Source organism: Haliotis rubra, unplaced genomic scaffold, assembly GCF_003918875.1.
Source record: "Haliotis rubra isolate DU_JTF1 unplaced genomic scaffold, ASM391887v1 Scf46, whole genome shotgun sequence".
Lineage (NCBI taxonomy): Eukaryota > Metazoa > Mollusca > Gastropoda > Lepetellida > Haliotidae > Haliotis > Haliotis rubra.
In genome coordinates, this window is record NW_025767146.1 from 1,998,790 (window position 1) to 2,015,608 (window position 16,819).

General features: G+C 41.4%; 1 protein-coding gene across 1 annotated transcript in view; it reads right to left on the reverse strand.

Moving 5' to 3' along the window:
• LOC124290248 (short transient receptor potential channel 3-like) overlaps positions 1-16,819 on the reverse strand; it is a 124,156-nt gene that overhangs the window by 53,088 nt on the left and 54,249 nt on the right. Inside the window, exons 3-4 of the mRNA XM_046726959.1 lie at positions 8,025-8,192; positions 1,159-1,326 (exon numbers count right to left, since the gene is read on the reverse strand). Of these exons, the coding sequence (XP_046582915.1) occupies positions 1,159-1,326; positions 8,025-8,192 (336 nt within the window). The remainder of the gene's footprint in view (positions 1-1,158; positions 1,327-8,024; positions 8,193-16,819) is intronic.

A 16,819-nucleotide genomic window follows, 5' to 3' on the forward strand; every position in this document is an offset into this window, starting at 1 on the left:
AAGCATGAGGAAATCAGATTTTTTTACTCTGAATCCTCACGGCAGAGGCAAGGAAGGAGACCTAGGTTCCATTTAAATCCATATCTCACCTTGATATAAGGCGAGAAGACATAGGCTGTATACGAGATGTTACTCCTGGATTCACGACCAAGCTTGGCATAAGGCAAGACACAGGCTATAAACAAGATGTTACTCCCGGATTCACGACCAACCTTGGCATAAGGCAAGACACAGGCTATATACAAGATGTTACTCCTGGATTCACGACCAACCTTGGTATGAGACGAGAAGACACAGGCTATAAAAAAGATATTACTCCTGGATTCACGACCAACCTTGGTATGGGCGAGAAGACACAGGCTATCAACGAGATGTTACTCCTCGATTCACGACCAACCTTGGTTTAAGGCGAGCAGACACAGGCTATATACAAAATGTTACTTCTGGATTCACGACCAACCTTGGTGTAAGGCGAGAAGACACAGGCTATAAACGAGATGTTACTCCTGGATTCATGACCAACCTTGGTATAAGGCAAGAAGACACAGGCTATAAACGAGATATTACTCCTGGATTCATGATCCACCTTGGTGTAAGGCAAGAACACACAGGCTATATACAAGATATTACTCCTTGATTCATGACCCACCTTGGTATAAGACAAGAAGACACAGGCTATATACAAGATATAACTCCTGGATTCATGACCCACCTTGGTATAAGGCAAGAACACACAGGCTATATACAAGATATTACTCCTTGATTCATGACCCACCTCGGTATAAGACAAGAACACACAGGCTATAAACGAGATATTACTCCTGGATTCATGATCCACCTTGGTGTAAGGCAAGAACACACAGGCTACATACAAGATATTACTCCTTGATTCATGACCCACCTTGGTATAAGACAAGAACACACAGGCTATATACAAGATATTACTCCTTGATTCATGACCCACCTCGGTATAAGACAAGAACACACAGGCTATAAACGAGATATTACTCCTGGATTCATGATCCACCTTGGTATAAGGCAAGAAAACACAGGCTATATACAAGATATTACTCCTGGATTCATGACCCACCTTGGTATAAGGCAAGAAGACATGGATAAAGCTATAAACAATATGATACTCATGAATTCACAACTCACCTTGATGTTAGGCGCGAAGACATATGCTATACACATGAATGGAATGGCGGGAAGGAAGAGGATGAGATATATGAGTTTGCGGAACCAGCCGAGCGACTGCAAGAATCCCATCTCAGAGCCGTACCAGATGCTGGTCATGTGCTGCTGGCAGTTGGGGTGGGCCACGAACTGAAGACACAAACACGGCAAACAATAAACATAAACAACAGCACTGCCAATAGTGGGAAAACACTAGAATAGGTGTTTGTCAAATATATCACATACAGAGGATCAGCTGCCTGTATCTGCACAACATCTGACAAGCTGTCTTTGTTTGTCTTCATTATTACAACCCACGTAACTACCGGCCTTTGTCTGCTATATATTACAACCCACGTAACTACATGTCTGTGTCTGATATAAATTACAACCCCCGTAACTACCTGTCTGTGTCTGCTATATATTACAACACACGAAACAACCTGTCTGTGTCTGATATATATTACAACCCCCGTAGTACTACCTGTCTGTGTCTGCTATATGACAACCCACGTGACTACCTGTCTGTGTCTGATATATATTTCAACTCCCTCAACTACCTGTCTGTGTCTGCTGTATATTACAACCCACGTAACTACCTTTCTGTGTCTGATATATATTACAACCTCCGTAACTACCTGTCTGTGTCTGATATATATTACAACCCCCTTAACTACCTGTCTGTGTTGATATATATTTCAACTCCCTCAACTACCTGTCTGTGTCTGCTGTATATAATAACCTACGTAACTACCAGTCTGTGTCTGCTGTATATTACAACCCACGTAACTACCTGTCTGTGTTGATATATATTACAACTCCCTCAACTACCTGTCTGTGTCTGCCGTATATTATAACCTACGTAACTACCTGTCTGTGTCTGCTGTATATATCAACCCCCGTAACTACCTGTCTGTGTCTGCTATATATTACAACACACGTAACGAACTATTTGTGTCTTCTGTACATTACAATCCCCGTAACTACCTGTCTGTGTCTGCTGTATATTACAACCCACGTAACTACCTGTCTGTGTCTAATATATATAACAACAGACGTAACTACCTGTCTGTGTCTTCTGTATATTACAACCCACGTAACGACTATTTGTGTCTGAGGTATGTATAACATCTTACGTAATAAGCTGTCTGTGTCTGGTGTACATGAAAAAACACGTGAATAGCTGGCGATATCGGGTCTATATACCACCCGTGACTAGCTATTGCCAGCTGTATAACACAATAATGACTATTTGTTGGTTCATGGTATGTATAACACAATAGTGACTAGCTGTCGGTCCATGGTATGTATAACACAATAGTGACTATCTCTTGGTGCCTATTATGTATAACACAATAGTGACTATATGTCGGTGCCTGGTATGTATAACACAATAGTGACTAGCTGTCGGTTCATGGTATGTATAACACAATAGTGACTATCTGTTGGTGCCTGGTATGTATAACACAATAGTGACTAGCTGTCGGTGCCTGGTATGTAAAACACAATAGTGACTAGCTGTCGGTTCATGGTATGTATAACACAATAGTGACTATCTGTCGGTGCCTGGTATGTATAACACAATAGTGACTAGCTGTCGGTTCATGGTATGTATAACACAATAGTGACTAGCTGTCGGTGCCTGGTATGTATAACACAATAGTGACTATCTGTTGGTGCCTGGTATGTATAACACAATACTGAGTATCTGTCGGTGATTGGCATATATCAACCAACAAGTCACTAGTTGACGGTGTCTGAACCATATATTATACCAATTGACTATCTGTCGGTCCCCATAAAACACTCCATATTGGAAAACGCCATTTGTATGCACTAAATGACACTTTTTGTCATTGTGCCCATCGAATTCCCTAATAAAGTTGCACTAGGCCCCTAAACAGCATCCAATTATTGCCTACTTACAGACATGTCAGGCAAAGTTGATCAAGATAAAAATCGAATTTGAAAAAGTGTATGAGGAACGTTCAGGGCAGAATAAGGTCGGGCTTATGATGAACTGTTTTCATTTACAGCCATTTCAACTCACTTCATCAAGTGATTGTGTTCTTACTGCAACAATCAGCCTGTGTTTGTCTTCAGCTAGCCTCTCCAGTCAGGGCTCAACCAGTTGATTACTGTTCTCTCTATGACAAATCATATGCACAGCCAAATTCACTCTTCTTCAGCGAACATCGAATTTTCGTTTTTTTGGGGTAAGAAATAGAAATGTTATTAAAGAAGTTGTATTATCAGCGAGTATGTGTAGCACCGTGAGCGCGCCGAGGAGCACGGGACGGAGAAGAGACTATATTTCACTCTTGTGATAACAGTAATCCCTGAGTATTGATTGTGCACCAGGAGATCTCCACAGATAAATGGCCTCAACTCGGTGCCGCGCCTGTCAGCTAGGGTAACGGGAAGCCAGTCAGGCATGAACACGGGACCCGAGGAGGGAGGGACGGGAAAGGTGTAAACTGTGGGAGGTTATTTTGTTAGATCCACCGTATGAAATTGTGTGTGCAGGCCCAGTCAGAAAATTTTGTTTTCTACGCATTTTGTATAGCATTTCAGCAGTTTCGACTGTCAGTACCTATATTCTCTGTATAGTGTCTCTTCTGTCAGTACCTTTATTCTCTGTATACTGTCTCTTCTGTCAGTACCTATATTCTCTGTATAGTGTCTCTTCTGTCAGTACCTATATTCTCTGTATACTGTCTCTTCTGTCAGTACCTATATTCTTTGTATACTGTCTCTTCTGTCAGTACCTATATTCCCTGTATAGTGTCTCTTCTGTCAGTGGGCGGTGGGGTAGCCTAGTGGTTAAAGCGTTGGCTCGTCACGCCGAAGACCCGAGTTCGAATCCCCACATGGGCACAATGTGTGAAGCCCATTTCTGGTGTCCCCCGCCGTTATGTTGCTGGAATATTGCTAAAAGCGGCGTAAAACCAAACTCAGTCAGTAAGTCAGTCTTCTGTCAGTACCTATATTCTCTATATAGTGTCTCTTCTGTCAGTACCTATATTCTCTATATAGTGTCTCTTCTGTCAGTACCTATATTCTCTGTATAGTGTCTCTTCTGTCAGTACCTAGATTCTCTATATAGTGTCTCTTCTGTCAGTACCTATATTCTCTATATAGTGTCTCTTCTGTCAGTACCTATATTCTCTGTATAGTGTCTCTTCTGTCAGTACCTAGATTCCCTGAATAGTGTCTCTTCTGTCAGTACCTATATTCTCTGTATACTATATCATCTGTCAGTACCTGTATTCACTGTATACTGTATACTGTATCATCTGTCAGTACCCGTATTCTCTGTATACTGTACACTGTCTCTTCTGTCAGTACCTGTATTCTCTGTATACTGTATACTGTCTCTTCTGTCAGTACCTATATTCCCTGTAGGGAGTATCTACCGTCAACATCTGTATTCCCTGTAGGGAGTATCTACTGTCAATACCTATATTCCCTGTAGGGAGTATCTTCTGTCAGTACCTATATTCCCGGTAGGGAGTATCTACTGTCAGTACCTATATTCCCTGTAGGGAGTATCTACTGTCAATACGTATATTCCCTGTAGGGAGTATCTTCTGTCAGTACCTATATTCCCGGTAGGGAGTATCTACCGTCAACACCTGTATTCCCTGTAGGGTGTATCAACTGTCAATACCTATATTCCCGGTAGGGAGTATCTACTGTCAACACCTATATTCCCTGTAGGGAGTATCTTCTGTCAATACCTATATTCCCTGTAGGGAGTATCTTCTGTCAGTACCTATATTCCCGGTAGGGAGTATCTACTGTCAGTACCTATATTCCCTGTAGGGAGTATCTACTGTCAATACGTATATTCCCTGTAGGGAGTATCTTCTGTCAGTACCTATATTCCCGGTAGGGAGTATCTACCGTCAACACCTGTATTCCCTGTAGGGAGTATCTACTGTCAATACCTATATTCCCTGTAGGGAGTATCTACCGTCAATACCTATATTTCCTGTAGGGTGTATCAACTGTCAATACCTATATTTCCTGTAGGGAGTATCTACTGTCAACACCTATATTCCCTGTAGGGTGTATCAACTGTCAATACCTATATTTCCTGTAGGGAGTATCTACTGTCAACACCTATATTCCCTGTAGGGTGTATCAACTGTCAATACCTATATTTCCTGTAGGGAGTATCTACTGTCAACACCTATATTCCCTGTAGGGAGTATCTACTGTCAATACCTATATTCCCTGTAGGGAGTATCTACCGTCAATACCTATATTTCCTGTAGGGAGTATCTACCGTCAACACCTGTATTCCTTGTAGGGAGTATCTACTGTCAACACCTATATTCCCGGTAGGGAGTATCTACCGTCAACACCTATATTCCCCTATGGCGTTTCGACTGTTGGTACCTAAAATCATGGCATAGCGTCATGACTGTCAGTGCAGATTAATCCTTTTATCGTATCGCATCCCAAGTACATGACGTATACTCCCTGTAAGGAATTCCCCTTGTATGGAGCTCTGTATGCCAACACTCGTTTGTTCATCTGAGAGAGTAAGTATGGATTTATAGTATGACCAGAAATTATCGAGAATTTTAGGAATATGTTTAATTGGATTTCTAGTATAAACAACCTTGACCAGCTATCAAGTGCTTGGTTTCATTCAAGAGAGGCAACTCCGTTAATCCTTTGTCATTAGTTTGTGAAGAGTTATCCCCCTTTGTTTACTTGCTAGCAGACGACATTTTCAGTGATCCTCAGTATGGATGATTTAGAGAAGAGGAAGTTGATTTTAGAGTATTATAACAAGGACATCAGATCAGCTAAAGTGATTTCAAGTAGAACAGGCATCCCTTTGTCTACTGTTTATCGTGTTTTGAAAAATATTGCAAATGGATATGACATTGAGCACCAGGGAGGCGCAGGGAGGCCCGGAAAATTGACTGTCGGTGACAGGAGGCGGCTTGGTATTCTTGTTTCTAAAAAACAAACGAAGGAGTTTAGAAAACGTAATCCTGGATATGATTGATAGAGAAACTGTGGCTGTCTGTACGCAGACAATTAGAAGTGAGCTGCATGCAATGGGTTGGCAGAAAAGTCGAGGAATTCCATCACCGATCATGAAACCTGAACAAAAGGAGCGAAGGTTGAACTGGTGCTTACAGCAGAGAAATTTTAACTGGGACAATGTGATTTTCTCAGATGAAAGTTCTGTGTGGCTGTTTCCTAATACACTGAAATTCTGGACCAAACAAACTGAAACACCTTTGTATCAGCGCCCAAAGTACAGTCCGAAATTTAACGTGTGGGGTGGCATATCTGTGTTATCTGTGTATTTGAAGGGAATATGAAGAGTGAGCGGTACACAGATATTCTCGAGGGACATTTACTTCATCTGCTCACGTGTTCTATGGACTTTTTTTTATTTTCCAGCAGGACAACGACCCAATACATCGTTCAAAGCATTCACAGGCCTGGTTTCGGACCCAAAATATGACATTATTAGATTGGCCAAACTATAGCCCTGACCTAAATCCAATAGAAAATGTTTGGGGACTTATGAAGGAAAGTGTCAATAAGAAAAATCTGACAAATATTGCTGAAATGAAAGAAGAGGTGGTCCGATATTGGGACAGCATGGACCACGACTTTCTAACTTCTTTGATCATTAGTATGCCCCGCCGCATTGTAGCCTGCATTGCTGCCTATGGTGACTTGACAAAATGCTAACTGTTCACCTGTCTTTGAATCTGGAGTTATGTTCTGCTAATATTCACATTTAATACGTGAGTAATGAGTGAAAAAAATAAACAAATTTACAATCTCTAATTTCTCAATAATTTCTGGTTGTACGGTATGTCGCTTTTAGCATTAAAGCAATAAGCGGGGCACACCTGAAATGGTCGTTAGACACAGTCCACACATGCGCAGAATCGGATCCTGCTTTCGGAACAACGAGAAACGCATTGGCCACCCATCTATCCTATAATTCTGCTGAATTACTGTCCCATGTATGTCCGTCTAATGGCCCCTGTATGGCGCTCGGTATGCCAACATCTGTTTGTCTGTCTAATGGCCCCTGTATGGCGCTCTGTATGCCAACATCTGTTTGTCTGTCTAATGGCCCATAAATGGCGCTCTGTATGCCAACATCTGTTTGTCCGTCTAATGGCTCCTATATAGCGCTCTGTATGCCAACATCTGTTTGTCCGTCTTATGGCCCCTACATGGCGCTCGGTATGCCAACATCTGTTTGTCTGTCTAATGGCCCCTGTATGGCGCTCTGTATGCCAACATCTGTTTGTCTGTCTAATGGCCCATAAATGGCGCTCTGTATGCCAACATCTGTTTGTCCGTCTAATGGCTCCTATATAGCGCTCTGTATGCCAACATCTGTTTGTCCGTCTAATGGCCCCTTTATGGCGCTCTGTATATCCATCTAATGCCCACTACATGGCACTCTGTATGCCAACATCTGTTTGTCCGTCTAATGGCCCCTACATGGCGCTCGGTATGCCAACATCTGTTTGTCCGTCTAATGGCCCCTACATGGCGCTCTGTATGCCAACATCTGTTTGTCCGTCTAGTGGCCCCTACATGGCGCTCTGTATGCCAACATCTGTTTGTCCGTCTAATGGCCCCTATATGGCGCTCTGTATGCCAACATCTGTATGTCAAGCTGATGGCCCTGTATTTCGCTCCATATGCATATATTGGTTTGTCAATGTGAATGTCCTTCGTCTTTCGTTTTGTAAATCAACAGCGGTTTGTCCATCTGTATGTTCGGTCTGTACGTCACCACCTGTCTGTCTATAGTGGAAGACTGCTACCTCGTTTGACGCTCCACCTACCTTCTTCTCCTCATACCGAATGGCCTGTTTGAGTCTGGCGAGGGGGTCTCTCTGGGTTGTCTCCCCACTCTCACTGAGCACCGCCTCCACCTCCTGTGTGCCCCGACACAAGTCCATCAGCTCACAGGCGAAGTTCATACACTGTTCCACCATTTGAAGGTACTCGTTCTGCAACACACCCGACACAGTCTAAAGCACTAGTGGAGAGCTCCAGTCCACGATACCCACACAAACCATTTCCACAGACCGCATCCCACGACTATCCTTATAAGGTCATATGGTCGAGATTGAGAACATCTAAATCACGATCAAAAGAAACTGTGTTACAGATTTCATGAAAATTTTAAGCAGGTAAATCCAGGTATTTTAAGACCACAAAAACTGACACAAAAAATATTCATAATTAAGAAAATGGTTGAAAGAGGCTTCCGTGTTTGTGGAGAAACATATAGATAAACCTGGCATAAACCAGTCGACTTCTCACAGAATGCTTTCCTAAGACCGTATTAACATTTCTCGCCCGGCGACGGGACTGACATTTCGGATGTGGATTTGCTCAAGCTAATGTCCAAGGTTAAAGTGACTCGCTTAATGTTGTCAGCACTCAGTATCATTACACACAATCATACGCTTAAACTGCAAACCCTAGTCTACAGACTAGATACACTTCTAGAATATGAACTCCTTAATGTTTAACTGTTTCAAATGCATGTTAACATCGAAAGGAAGTAGCATGTTTAAATGATCGTTTGTAGTTGGGTAAGATTTACAGACAATGATTAATACATTCCTACACAGTGGACACAGTTGTACTACACACCGAATATACAGCAATAAGTGTCTTCGTAACCTTATTATTCCAAAACTACTCTATAAATTGTAACTTTAATTTTATTACATTTTCAATTCATTTTGAGAATCTGTACATTATTTATCCAAATATAATTGTATAAATCCGTTATGGCATCAATTTCGTGATAAACCGAGAAACAAACGGCCAGTATATCGTCGGATTCTTTTGAGTTTGTTCCTTGACGTGAATGTTGCCTGTTCCGGTTCTTGTTGTATGGGCAGTACCTAGGTACCGACAGTTTGATTGTAACAGGTACCAGCAACATTCCATACTCTCACATCTCAGTCATTTCTCACACATCACGTGAACTATGACAAAATGTACCCCTCACGTGACCCGAGACAACACCTGTCAACGTTGAACTCCAACAATGTCTGTCAGTGTTAACCCCAAACAATAACCGTCTACATACAGCGACTAAACATTTCAGGAGTTTCCAGATTCCATTAGTTCATAAATGTCGCCGCTCACATCTTGTTAAGAAATAGAACTAATATGTCTCTGACCGGCAGATTAATTATCTTTGTTTCAAGTAATAACATTGACGGTTTATCAAGATTAAATTTGTCTTCTCGTGTCACAACAGGACAGACTTTATTTGTCGATTTACGAGTTTATTACACTTCGTAAATCTGCGGTGTTGCAGTTTAGCGAGCTGATCAGACTTCGTCAACCGAGCCAAAACAAAGCTATACTGAGATATATGCACTGGTAACAAACTGGGGGTGGGGACGAACGGAGAGTTCACAGACACATGGGTGGGGACGAACGGAGAGTTCACAGACACATGGGTGGGGACGAACGGAGAGTTCACAGACACATGGGTGGGGACGAACGTAAACTTCACAGACACATGGGTAGGGACGAACTTAAACTAGGGACGAACTCATAGTTCCAACAAAAAAGATAGAGACACATCAAGTGCAAACTGACATAAGGGGTAATACAAACGCTTGACAGACAGATACAAAGGACAAAACACAGTAAGTACTGGGACACATTCACGATACAATCACGTACGGGATACTGGTAGTCACACTGGGAACAAGAACACGTAAGGTATACTGGTAGTCACACTAGGAACAAGAACACATTCAGGATACGATCACGTACGGGATACTGGTAGTCACACTAGGAACAAGAACACATTCAGGATACGATCACGTACGGGATACTGGTAGTCACACTGGGGACAAGAACACATTCAGGAAACGATCACGTACGGGATACTGGTAGAAACACTGGGAACAAGAACACATTCAGGATACGATCACGTACGGGATACTGGTAGACACACTGGGGACAAGAACACATTCAGGAAACGATCACGTACGGGATACTGGTAGACACACTGGGAACCAGAACACATTAAGGATACGATCACGTACGGGATACTGGTAGACACACTGGGAACAAGAACACATTCAGGATAAGATCACGTACGGGATACTGGTAGACACACTAGGAACAAGAACACATTCAGGATAGGATATTTATATATATCACGTACGGGATACTGGTAGACACACTGGGAACAAGAACACATTCAGGAAACGATCACGTACGGGATACTGGTAGACACACTAGGAACAAGAACACATTCAGGATACGATCACGTAAGGGATACTGGTAGACACACTGGGGACAAGAACACATTCAGGATACGATCACGTACGGGATACTGGTAGACACACTGGGAACAAGAACACATTCAGGATACGATCACGTACGGGATACTGGTAGTCACAATGGGAACAAGGACACATTCAGGATACGATCACGTACGGGATACTGGTAGTCACAATGGGAACAAGAACACATTCAGGATACGATCACGTAAAGGATACTGGTAGTCACAATGGGAACAAGAACACATTCAGGATACGATCACGTAAAGGATACTGGTAGTCACAATGGGAACAAGAACACATTCAGGATACGATCACGTAAAGGATACTGGTAGTCACATTCAGGACACAATGGGAACAAGAACACATTCAGGATACGATCACGTAAAGGATACTGGTAGTCACAATGGGAACAAGAACACATTCAGGATACGATCACGTAAAGGATACTGGTAGTCACACTGGGGACAAGAACACATTCAGGATACGATCACGTAAGGTATACTGGTAGTCACACAAGGAACAAGAACACATTCAGGATACGATCACATGTGGGGCAAAGTGATACATACGTCCATGATACATCACACACACGTCACCCAGACAGTTGACACACGTGACAATGTGTATAACATTTACCTGGCCAAACAAAATACAATTATACACTAGACAGACTATCAAACCATTTACAGAAGTAATGTGAAGATGCAGATCGATATGTGCAACATACTGGCAACACCGCTTGAATCTCCTGGTTTGAAACTACAGTAGGATGGGTGATTAGTCTGCGTATTACCAATAGGGTGGAGGAAAGAGCCAACCTATTCAATCCTGTTATGCAAGGTGTACCTAGGATCCAACCAGTTTTTGTAGCCCTACCCGTTTGACGATGCTTGTCCCACAGTCGAGAAATTACACTTTCTGATAAGGCAAACATTCGGGCAATTAACTTTTCCTTTTCAAATCATTAGTACTCTTACTTTTTCTAACCAGGGCTAATCTGGGATTCGAACTCGTCTATTTCCTGCTAACAGGCGGAGGTGTAGACAGCTGGGTCAATCCCGAGTTCCAACAAGCGAGGATTGGTGATGAAAGCTCATTTTGTTTCATGTGTGTAGGTTGAGAAGATCACTTCCACTGACAAAAGCAGAGCGATCAATGAACGCTATATAAACTTTGCTTTTAGATTGACTATTGAATATGCAAACTATTCTTTTGAATCGTCTTTCTTGTTTCCGATTCCACGCTTCAGGTTTACACATTTGCTCGTATTAAAATACAGCTGAGCCGTTACATATTGATTGTCGAAATTAATGACTCACATTGCGGGAATATATCCGTTTTCTGTGTGGATTGCATAGAAAAGATCTCACTACTGCGTACATCGTGGCACTGCCACATGCATGTACGTACATCGTAACAATGACCCATGTATGTACGTTCATCGTAACAACGACACACGTATGTACGTACATCGTAACAATGACACATATATGTACGTACATCGTAACAATGACCCATGTATGTCCGTACATCGTAACAACAATACATGTATGTACGTACATCGTAACGCTGACACATGTATGTACGTACATCGTAACAATGACACATGTATGTACCTACATCGTAACAATAACACATGTAATGTACGTACATCGTAACATATGTATGTACGTACATCGTCACGCTGACACATGTATGTACGTACATCGTAACACTGACCCATGTATGTACCTACATCGTAGCAATACAACATGTATGTACGTAGATAGTAAAAAAGACACATGTGAGTACGGACATCATAACACTGACACATGCATTTACGTACATCGTAACAATGACCCATGCATGTACGTACATCGTAGCAATGACCCATGTTTGTACTTATATCGTAACAATGACACATGTATGTACAAAAATCGTAATACTGACCCATGTATGTACGTACATCGTAACAATAACATATGTATGTACGTACATCGTAACAATGACACATGTATGTACGTACATCGTAACAATAACACATGTATGTACGTACATTGTAATACTGGCCCAAGTACGTACGGACATCGTAACAATGACACATGTATGTACCTACATCGTAACAATAACACATGTAATGTACGTACATCGTAACATATGTATGTACGTACATCGTCACGCTGACACATGTATGTACGTACATCGTAACACTGACCCATGTATGTACCTACATCGTAGCAATACAACATGTATGTACGTAGATAGTAAAAAAGACACATGTGAGTACGGACATCATAACACTGACACATGCATTTACGTACATCGTAACAATGACCCATGCATGTACGTACATCGTAGCAATGACCCATGTTTGTACTTATATCGTAACAATGACACATGTATGTACAAAAATCGTAATACTGACCCATGTATGTACGTACATCGTAACAATAACATATGTATGTACGTACATCGTAACAATGACACATGTATGTACGTACATCGTAACAATAACACATGTATGTACGTACATTGTAATACTGGCCCAAGTACGTACGGACATCGTAACGATGACCCATGTACGTACCTACATCGTAACAATGACCCATGTATGTACCTACATCGTAACAATGGCCTATGTATGTACCTACATCGTAACAATGACCCATGTACGTACCTACATCGTAACAATGACCCATGTATGTACCTACATCGTAACAATGACCCATGTATGTACCTACATCGTAACAATGACCCATGTATGTACCTACATCGTAACAATGACCCATGTATGTACCTACATCGTAACAATGACCCATGTAAGTACCTACATCGTAACAATGACCCATGTACGTACCTACATCGTAACAATGTTTCAGTACACAGTAACAATGACACATTCGTATTATTCAATAGGAAAAATACAATTTATTTCATATTACTATGTCAACATGTCAGGAAAGTAGAACACAAAAAGTAGATGTCGATGTAATATACTCCAACGATGACAAATTTAGGAATAGTGACTCTGTGATAATGCGTCTCATGTGAACACCTTCTGCCTGTGAGTTGTCCCTATGGTAAGCAAGGCTGGTATTCCGCGACGACGTGGTGATGTTGTGGTACGGCTGTGATTTACACAGGCTCTGCACAGAGGTGCAGTGGGGGGTGCGACTTTATTATGTTCGATCATGTCCGACCGTTTCGGCTTCACGGAATCCTTTAACCGAGTTCCATTAGGGTTCTACCAGGCGTTGACGATGTTCTGTGCTGGGGAGCAGTGCGGGATTGATGAACAGTGCTGGCGGGGAAGGGGCAGCAATGTATCAACCTTACACAGCACAGACTGAATCAGTACTGGCGTTGATGGCGCTATAATGATTATAGCCCCGGTGTCTGGACCAGGTAAACAGCCAATAATTACTTAATCAGTGATTTACAATTTCCTCTTCAGGTTTTTTGTCCATTATTCATTCCTCTTTCCCTGTTCTTTCTTCTTTCTGATTTTAAAACCGTAGTTATCTACCACTGATATCGTTGGACACAAACAACTCAATTAATGGTGACACAGTAGTACCCTGGTGTTTAAACCCAAGCTTCCTAACATTAACAACGTAATACTTAATGTTACGTAGAAGCACTCTTATATAAACACCACAACTCTCTTACATTTGCATACAACCACTCTGATTTTAAACCACAACCCTCATACATTTACATTCAAGCCACCCGATAATAAGCCATCGACAATCTTACATTTACATACTTCCTCTCTGATATGAAACCCCAACTGTCCCACATTTCCATTCAAGCACTCTGATGTCTCAACCCAACACTCTAATATACATACAAGCTCTCTAATATCAAAACGCCAACTCTTACACTTACCACGTAGGATGTTATTTACGTTCGCCTTGAAAGGAAAGTCTTATACGTGACGAAACAGTTTGTGTAATGCCACCCCAGTCCTAGCTTATCTTCTTAGGTCCTGTACATACACACATGTAGCTATGATTCTAATGTGACAGTAGCTATAATTCTAAAGTCATTGTAGCTATGATTCTCAAGTCACTGTAGCTATCATTCTCAAGTCACTGTAGCTATGATTCTAATGTGACAGTAGCTATAATTTTAAAGCCATGGTAGCTATGATTCTCAAGTCACTGTAGCTATCATTCTCAAGTCACTGTAGCTATGATTCTCAAGTCACTGTAGCTATCATTCTCAAGTCACTGTAGCTATGATTCTCAAGTCACTGTAGCTATCATTCTCAAGACACTGTAGCTATGATTCTAATGTGGCAGTAGCTATAATTCTAAAGCCATCGTAGCTATGATTCTCAAGTCACTGTAGCTATGATTCTCAAGTCACTGTAGCTATCATTCTCAAGTCACTGTAGCTATCATTCTCAAGTCACTGTAGCTATGATGCTCAAGTCACTGTAGCTATGATTCTCAAGTCACTGTAGCTATGATGATCAAGTCACTGTAGCTATGATGAAGTCACTGTAGCTATGATGAAGTCACTGTAGCTATGATGATGTCACTGTAGCTATGATGATGTCACTGTAGCTATGATGAATGTCACTGTAGCTATGATGATGTCACTGTAGCTATGATGAAGTCACTGTAGCCTTTGATTCTCAAGTCACTGTAGCTATGATTCTCAGTCACACTGTAGCTATGAGATGTCACTGTAGCTATGATGCTCAAGGCACTGTAGCTATGAGAATCAAATCATTGTAGCTATGATTCTCAGTCACTGTAGCTATGTTTATCAAATCACCGTAGCTATGATTCTCAAGTCACTGTAGCTATGAAAATCAAATCGCCGTAGCTATGATTATCCAATCACTCTAGCTATGATTCTCAAGTCACTGTAGCTATGAGAATCAAGTCACCGTAGCTATGATTATCAAATCACTCTAGCTATGACTCTCAAGTCACTGTAGCTATGATTCTCAGTCACTGTAGCTATGATTCTCAAGACACTGTAGCTATGAGAATCAAATCACTGTAGCTATGATTCCCAAGACACTGTAGCTATGATTCTCAAGTCACTGTACCTTTGATTCTCAAGTCACCGTAGCTATGATTCTCAGTCACTGTAGCTATGAGAATCAAATCACTGTAGCTATGATTCTCAAGGCACTGTAGCTATGAGAATCAAATCATTGTAGCTCTGATTCTCAAGTCACTGTAGCTATGAGAATCAAATCACCGTAGCTATGATTATCAAATCATTCTAGCTATGATTCTCAAGGCACTGTAACTATGAGAATCAAGTCACCGTAGCTATGATTATCAAATCACTCTAGCTATGATTCTCAAGTCACTGTAGCTATGATTCTCAGTCACTGTAGCTATGAGAATCAAATCACTGTAGCTATGAATCTCAAGACACTGTAGCTATGATTATCAAGTCAATGTAGCTATGATTCTCAAGTCACTGTAGTTATGAGAATCAAGTCACTGTAGCTATCATTCTCAAGTCAATGTAGCTATGATTCTCAAGTCAGTGTAGCTATGATTCTCAAGTCAGTGCAGCTATGATTCTCAAGTCACTGTAGCTATGATTCTCAAGTCACTGTAGCTATGATTCTCAAGTCAATGTAGCCATGAGAATCATGTCACGGTTATGGCCATAGCACATGCGTCCTATCCGTCCTAACAGGTCCTAGCAACGTTAGCACTAAAGTCCTATCCCTCCAAAGCAGTCTCAGTGATAGAGTTCAAGTTCAAGTTCTATCTCCAATATTCAATACTAGTTATGTTATCCTGCTATTTTTATCGTTTTAGTTTATTGATTTTTTCAAAACTTGTAGCAATGAATGAACGTTTACGGACATACAGAAATTCTGCAAACCACATACTGTTGCCGAGCACGGCTCACTTGTCACAGAAACACGATATATGTCGTGAGATCCCGCTTACAAAGACGTAGAGGAGACGCTTTGTTCAGACACACTGACATAATAGGTTGCTCACCCAGAGGTTCCTTGTCCCAGGACTAATGTCAGAGGCGTTATATATGTGTTTTACTCTCGACGTATGATAGATAGAATTTACATCTCGCGCGGTCCTCTCCCATGTGGGGCCTGTGCTATGAATAAAAATCATATTAGTTTATTTACAATACTGTTATGATAGCTAACTCGTTCAGAATATTTCTATATGACAGTTACACAGTTAAAGGAGGTCTGCTGACTTCAAAGCTGCTGTCAATGATCTCAAATAAAAAGTAACAATGATTTTTAATTTTATATCAATGTTTATCAATGATGTGAAAGATGGGATCTGATATTGCTGTACAGCCGTGTTGGAGAGTATTGT